Genomic DNA, 7,604 nt, shown 5'->3' with positions numbered 1-7,604 from the left:
ATTCAACCAAAATACTCAAATATAGATAGAAGTCGTTTTGCAGTAGCTATTGTGCATAATTTAGAGGGCCTAATCAGGTTCCTAATCATTCCAGATGATCAGAGTAACTCTCATAAGCAAAAAAAAAAGGGGAACACAATGTGAGAATTAGAGGAATTTCTTTAAGGGTTCAAGGTAAGATCTGTGCAAACATCCTTGAAAGGATGTTGAGAAAAATTATGGAAAATACCCTGGATTCAGCTCAGCTACAGGTTCACTTAAGGATAGTTGAGAACTCATGGGTTTTGTTTACTAAAGACAAAGTTCCTAGAGAAATGTTTTCAAAATATACTAATTATATATTGGGTAAATTGATTATTATATTATACAGGGCAATAGTAAACTGATTTTTTTTTTAAAAAAAAACAAGATTTTTCTGATTTATTCAGGGGTGGCTCGTGCATAGGCACTGCAGCACTCAATTTTTGTCGATATATATATTAATTTATATTTGCTTGTAATATTTAATTTTATCAACCCTATACAATTCTCTTATTTTGTATAAAAAATAATAAAAATCCATATTGTAGCACTTAGGAGGGAGGACACTAGCAGCACTGTTTACCAGTGTCATATTGCTAGTATTTTTTGATACATGCACAAGCATATGCACGTCATAGTGAGATGAGAGCTATTAACATAACTTGGCACTGTTGGTCACGCAGTTCCACTGTTTGTTTATATGCAGTTTGCACCAGTAGTGTTCATAGTGCTTATCTTTTTTACTCTCTCTTTAAATACAGAACTACAATTAAAGACATAACATTTGTTTTTATTTTAGAACATTGTTGGGGTTATGATAATGGATTTTATTAAATAATTTTGAATTATACTAAACTATAATTTTATCGATAAACAATATTTTTTCATGAAACAAAAAAAATATTTTATGTTTAATTTTTACCATAATTTTGATATTTTATCCAAACCAGTATACTGTACTTACAGTGTGTATGCATATTTCAAAGGTTGCAGCACCCCCATGTTTTCAAGCCACGAGCCGCCACTGTTCATATTTGAATAAGCAATTCACTGAATATGTAATTTCCATTATTTCCAAGCAGTTATCAAAACACAGAAAAGCCTGTCCCTATCAATTCTAAACCCTGTAACATGACATATAATTCAGTCTTAAAGTTTCTTGATACTTCAACCAGTTTGAAAATGCAATTTTGCATAATATAAAATAAAATGCACAATTAAAGATGGTCTCTATTTCACCTTTTTATAAAACCTCATGCAAGGTTAACTCTTGCTCTTCAGGACTGGCCAGATATTTTAGTTTTCTTGAAAAAACTGAGGCTCTTCATAAATGCACATGCAGAGCCGGCATTCAGAGCATGCGGGCACCATCGCCGGGGAGACGTTCCCTTTGTGCCTGCAGAACCACACATGCCCGGATCGTTACAGGGGTGCTTAGATAAAAATTGCATGCAGGCGCCAAAGACCCTAGCGCCGCTTCTGTGCACATGAATATGCACTTTCACTCAGATGTACCAGTGATATGCAAATATACTCATCTGATTAATGTACAATGAAATATAGTAACCTACACCTTCAGGCATTTTAAAACACGAATACAGATTCTCTTAATTATCAATTAAAACTAGAAATCAGTATTTCCCTAGTACACAGTTTGAGTTTCCCTGGAAAGTACTGTAACAATTTACTGCATGCCTCCCAGATACGCACCTACACAAATCATAAAGACAAGACTATTTGTTGCATCCTGTCCATAATTGATACAATTTATCCAATGTATGGTATGAATGTAATTTAACAATACACTGTTAGTCAGCTAAGAAAGATGGACCACTTAATCATCCAACTTTTCTTGTATAACTGACAAATTATGTTGCACTGTTTGCGACTAGACAGCATACTGCAGCCTAGCTATTAGTCAGTGCAATGTTAGTTATTTGATCATTTATAAGACTAAACAATGTTTACTTGCAATGTGTTGAAACTAATAGGTTTTTGGCAACTCTGAAATGTAACCTTTTTAGCTTCCTCATTAGACAGAAATGCTTTTTAAAGCACTTCAAGGTCTTCAAAATAAAAATCATTCTTATCCCATACACACATTACAAGAGGAAATCTAGGTCTGCAAATAACCTTTCATGGGTAGCAGCAACATAAAAAATGATATGCTAATTACTGCAGAGAAAAATGTAGGCATAGGAAATGTTAAGACCTTCGTGCCTGCAGAACCACACATGCCCGGATCGTTACAGGGGTGCTTAGATAGAAATTGCATGCGGGCGCCAAAGACCCTAGCGCCGCTTCTGTGCACATGAAGATGCACTTTCACTCAGATGTACCAGTGATATGCAAATATACTCATCTGATTAATGTACAATGAAATATAGTAACCTACACCTTCAGGCATTTTAAAACACGAATACAGATTCTCTTAATTATCAATTAAAACTAGAAATCAGTATTTCCCTAGTACACAGTTTAAGTTTCCCTGGAAAGTACTGTAACAATTTACTGCATGCCTCCCAGATACACACCTACACAAATCATAAAGACAAGACTATTTGTTGCATCCTGTCCATAATTGATACAATTTATCCAATGTATGGTATGAATGTAATTTAACAATACTGTTAGTCAGCTAAGAAAGATGGACCTCTTAATCATCCAACTTTTCTTGTATAACTGACAAATTATGTTGCACTGTTTGCGACTAGACAGCATACTGCAGCCTAGCTATTAGTCAGTGCAATGTTAGTTATTTGATCATTTATAAGACTAAACAATGTTTACTTGCAATGTGTTGAAACTAATAGGTTTTTGGCAACTCTGAAATGTAACCTTTTTAGCTTCCTCATTAGACAGAAATGCTATGCATTTTAAAGCACTTCAAGGTCTTCAAAATAAAAATCATTCTTATCCCATACACACATTACAAGAGGAAATCTAGGTCTGCAAATAACCTTTCATGGGTAGGAGCAACATAAAAAATGATATGCTAATTACTGCAGAGAAAAATGTAGGCATAGGAAATGTTAAGACAGTGAATCAAATGATCTGAAGAAAGTTGTAACCGTATTTTGAGATATTTGGGGGTAAGCAATCTGTTAAATCACAGGACTGAAGCCTTCTTTTCAGATCTTGTTATTCACTTTACAGGGAAGCTTGTGAAATAAGTACCTAAAAGTAATCCTTTTAAACAGGAGAAATGTTAGCATAATGGTCAGCAAGTAACTAATAAATAAATGAGTTATTAATCTCTCTAGTCATCTAAAACATCACTTCCCAAACTGTGGGCCACGTGGAAAAATGAAAACAAATGTAAAATGTTTTAAGACTAAGTGTGTGCCATGTCAAATGTGTATGTAAGATGCTAAAAATGTAATATTTGCATTTTATTTTCGCAATATTCGGTGTGTATGTTTTGTATTGAATATAAATACAATAAATATATGTCTGTATTAAGATTTTTTTGATGGGGGGGGGGACATGAAATATTTTAATTTTTCCAAGGGGACCTTTACATCCATAAGTTTGGGAAGCACTGATCTAAAACATATGGTTGGAGAGATTACTTGGCTCAAGGGCCAACTGTTTGCCAGTCTGTTTCTGCATATTTAATTTTCTTCATAAAAATAAACAGGCATATTTTTAGTGACAAAACAGATTTTTCATTTACAAATCCAAAACACTAATATTTAACATTACTGCTAAAATTTCTTTAAAAAAAAATCTTATTGTTGCAAGAAAACGATATTTAGATGCATCCTCATAACTAGTTATTAGCAGGGGTCCAACCAGCCAATTTATAATACTCACTTCAAAAATTAAGTGACTTACTGTGGATTACTCCATGGATCTACAAATGTTCAGAAATTAGGACACCCATTATTACTTAGTTGGCTTTTAATACATTGCAATAGTGGAGTTTAGAAAAGTTTAAAAGTAAATATTAGCTTGATAAGTTTTGACATTTCCTTCCTTTACCAATATATCCCTGGATGACTTACCACTACTCATCCAACACCATCCCTGTGGACTATGCAAACTAATAACTTTGCAGCCATTTGAAAACAAAGATTAAGGTTGCTAATAAATAATATAATTTTTCTTTTAAAAATGAATTAAAATTAAAAATGTATATAGAATACGAGAAGTTAGTCAAAATACTAAATTAGTTGTATATAAGACTGTTCAATTTTAACTTATGAATCTGAGCAGGGTTAGAAATAACACTTGACCATAGATGAGCTCTGAGAAAAATTAAGGGTGTGGACATATGGTATCAATGGCAATATATTAAAAACAAGGATTTTAGGAAAGAACTTAACATTGTTAGCAGAGCTAATCTCATTTGGTATAGACACTTAAATAGAATGGGAGAAGAAAGATTAGCTAAGCAAGTGTTCTCTGCCAGGTTGGTAGGAAAAAGACCCAGTGGAAGACCAAGATATAGGTGGATTGATAGAGTAACACCTCTATCTGTACACCTCTTGTAGATACATGTCAGGAATATGATGAGGTATACAAGTAAAAAAAAAAAATCCCAACCAAGTTATTCCAGCCCATAGTTATACCATATTGATAGAGTATTATCCTTTCTAGGTGTTTGTTTCTAACAAGTGGAGGTTCTCTTTCTATTGTATTTTGCAAACCTACCTGCTTTTTCCAAGACTGCAGTCCTTCAGCAAATCATATTTGAGTATCCCTCACACACACAAAAAAAAAAAAAAAAACCCTCTCAAACAGCATATTATCATTTTCAAATTATCAAAGTCCAGCTAATGATATAGTATGTATGATGCAGTGATTTGCTGCATACTTAGTCTTAAAGATTGTGACATGGTACTCACTTCATTTCTCAGAGTACACACAAAGTAAACAGCTGATATGTTGGGTTTATGGCAGACTAAATGCTATTCAAATATCACTGTTTTTGTTATAACTTGATTGCCATTTTTACGATTACTGCTCTCTGATGAAGCTGGAAATAGTTAGAAAGAAAAAAATATGCACAGGATCCATTTTGTTAAATATTGCATTCCATACAATGAAAAAGCTGCAACACAAATTACAATTACTAAATCTGCTCTTGTGAGATTGTTTCAATATAATGTAAGAGCAAACAGCAAAATCTGCTACAAGGCTCACCAAATGTTTTTTTTTTTTTTTTTTTTTTTGGATACAAGAAAATCTTGCAGATTAATTCAATTTCAGTGTCTTCCTCTCTCAAGCTGAAAAACTGGAATAAATAGTTCATCTGGTGAAATAAAGTTTTATGGAGATAGATGTCATGCAATCTAAGCCATCCTGTCCTGTGTGTTTATGAAAACAATTGCAGAATTATTTTATTTCACATCTCTTAAGTGACCATGTATTTGTTCAATGTTTTCTTAGGAAAGTGCAATCAGACAATTACTTCCAAAATAACTTTTGCTTTAATATTACTTTATAGTACAACAGTGTACAAAATTGCTAAACATAGTGAAAGAATGATATTCAATCAAACAACCCAAATCCCATATCATCATCAGATTCTTCGGACTCTTCTTTCTTTTCTTCTTTCTTTGGTTCTTCTGAAAAATAATTATCCCATTCAGTAACACTTAAAATGATTTTCAAAGGATTTGGAATTTGAAAGTCTGGTAAAAAAATGAAAACCATATAAATGTTAAACATTCTTATTGACAAAAATTAAATATATTTTCACCATGTCAATATGGATGTAGAAATGCATTTTTTTTTTTATGTTGAGCCCATACACGAGACGTTGATTAATTAACCTATAATACATTAGTGCTGTGTATGGGTAGTGGGTTGGAAAAGGAGGAACTTGTTTACATTTGGCTTAAATGAGTGTAAATTGTATGCCTTGGGAAACAACAGGAGGGAGACTGTTCCACAGTACAGCAGTTTCAGGGATGGAGGAGGAAAAGAAACTTGTTCTGTTTGTTTCTAGGTGCATTGTAAAAGGATGTTGAGCAGCAGCTACACATGTTCAAACTTAGTACTGAAGAGGACTTATTGATGTTATTTCAGATGAGCATTTCCCATTCCCATGGAAATATTTGTAGAATATACATATTTCACAAACCAAACATATGGGCAAATGTGTTTATGCCAGGAGAAGTTTGATGTGAGAACTGTCTGGAAATTTGGGTATCGTCAAAAAGAATACCGGAAAAAATGTTTTTTTTTTTTTTTTTTTTTTTTTTTAATGGGAAATAGGACAGAAACTGGGTTTTATTAGCAGTGAAATTGATGAGGTTATCTGAACCCCAATGGAGGATGACTTGGAGATCGAAATTGAGGCTGGTGGTCGTTGATGTTCTATAGGTTGAGGTGAGTTGTGTAGGATAAGGTTTATCAAATGAACGGAAAGATGTGCTGTCATCGGCAAAACTGTGTATTGGGTTGGAGGTCAACTGAAGTAGGCCATTGATATAAAGCAGGAAGAGGGTTGGTGAGAGGACAGAACCTTTCGGAACCCCCAGATTAGTTGAATGGTGAGAGGATAGGGAGCTACCATCACACAGTGTGTGTTCAGACAGAAAGCTGGCAATCCATCAGCAGAAGTCCTGAGACACTCTAAATGATAGGTAGTTTGCTTAGTAAGCCTTTTTGTGCCAGACCCAGTCATAAGCTTTAGAGATATCAAGTGCAACCACTTCAGATTCGCCAACCCTCATTTGTCCAGAGATGGGCGACATGTGAGCAGATCTCCTGTTGATCAGCAGCGACGGAATCCATAAGTAACATCACCTATTCATTTATTAGGTGGATACCTTCAAGGTAGTGTAGGAGTTGGGAATTTGCTAATATATCAGCCATTTACAGTGATATTTCCACATAATTACCCCAAGTAATGCTGACAATTCATTTTTGGTGATTAGCTTGAAATGAGTATGAAAATAAAATTGGTTCTAAAGCTAAAGCATGGAAAATTTCCAGAAATAATTTATAAATCAGTAACTGCCACTGGATGAATAGGTGATGTTACTTTCAATTTTAAATTCAACCATATCAAAACAATATTTACTAGGTTTTTTTCACTTGCAAAAGTTGCAGCATCTGCAGGCTTCAAGAAAGTCATACTCAAAAATGAGCTCCACGCATAAAAACACAGGTAACCCTCGTATAATGCGGTATACTTATACAACGCGGTCTACAAATTGTAATAACCCTTTATCTTTTCATGTTTTTCATCCCGTGAATTAAAAATCAAATTTTATCTTCGTTAAATTTGTGTCTGCCCGTATCATGCATGTAGTCTTAAGTAGCGAATTTATATTAGGGGAAATACCCTTTAGCATGGATGTACATCAATTGTTTACGTATATAGATGTACGTATAAAGTTTTTGATGTTGAAAATTGTCTTCGTTTTCTGCCAGAAAAGTGCATTAAAAATCATAAGTGTGTTAATCTCAAGCTGAGAATTTTATTTTCTGGTGAGTTACATACAATATATAATGCTTTTTTATGTAAAAGTTTTATTTTTACAGTAATGGCCACTTAGAGGGCTTTTGCGATATGATTGAAAACTAAATTAGTGAATTAATTAATGGGGAAATCCAAAGTATGCAAT

The 7,604-nt window shown here is 33.7% G+C and overlaps 1 protein-coding gene across 1 annotated transcript in view; it reads right to left on the bottom strand.

The window, feature by feature from the left end:
- Positions 1-5,437: 5,437 nt before the first annotated feature.
- LOC150102098 (large ribosomal subunit protein P2-like) overlaps positions 5,438-7,604 on the bottom strand; it is a 61,301-nt gene continuing 59,134 nt past the window's right edge. The window contains exon 4 of the mRNA XM_090400420.1: positions 5,438-5,594. Coding sequence (XP_090256546.1) covers positions 5,518-5,594 — 77 coding nt within the window. The 3' untranslated portion in view covers positions 5,438-5,517. The remainder of the gene's footprint in view (positions 5,595-7,604) is intronic.

This window comes from Typopeltis vanoorti, chromosome 11, assembly GCF_054136105.1.
Source record: "Typopeltis vanoorti isolate ZY-2024b chromosome 11, IOZ_Tvanoo_1.0, whole genome shotgun sequence".
In the NCBI taxonomy this organism is placed as follows: domain Eukaryota; kingdom Metazoa; phylum Arthropoda; class Arachnida; order Uropygi; family Thelyphonidae; genus Typopeltis; species Typopeltis vanoorti.
This window is presented reverse-complemented; position numbering and strand designations above follow the sequence as displayed.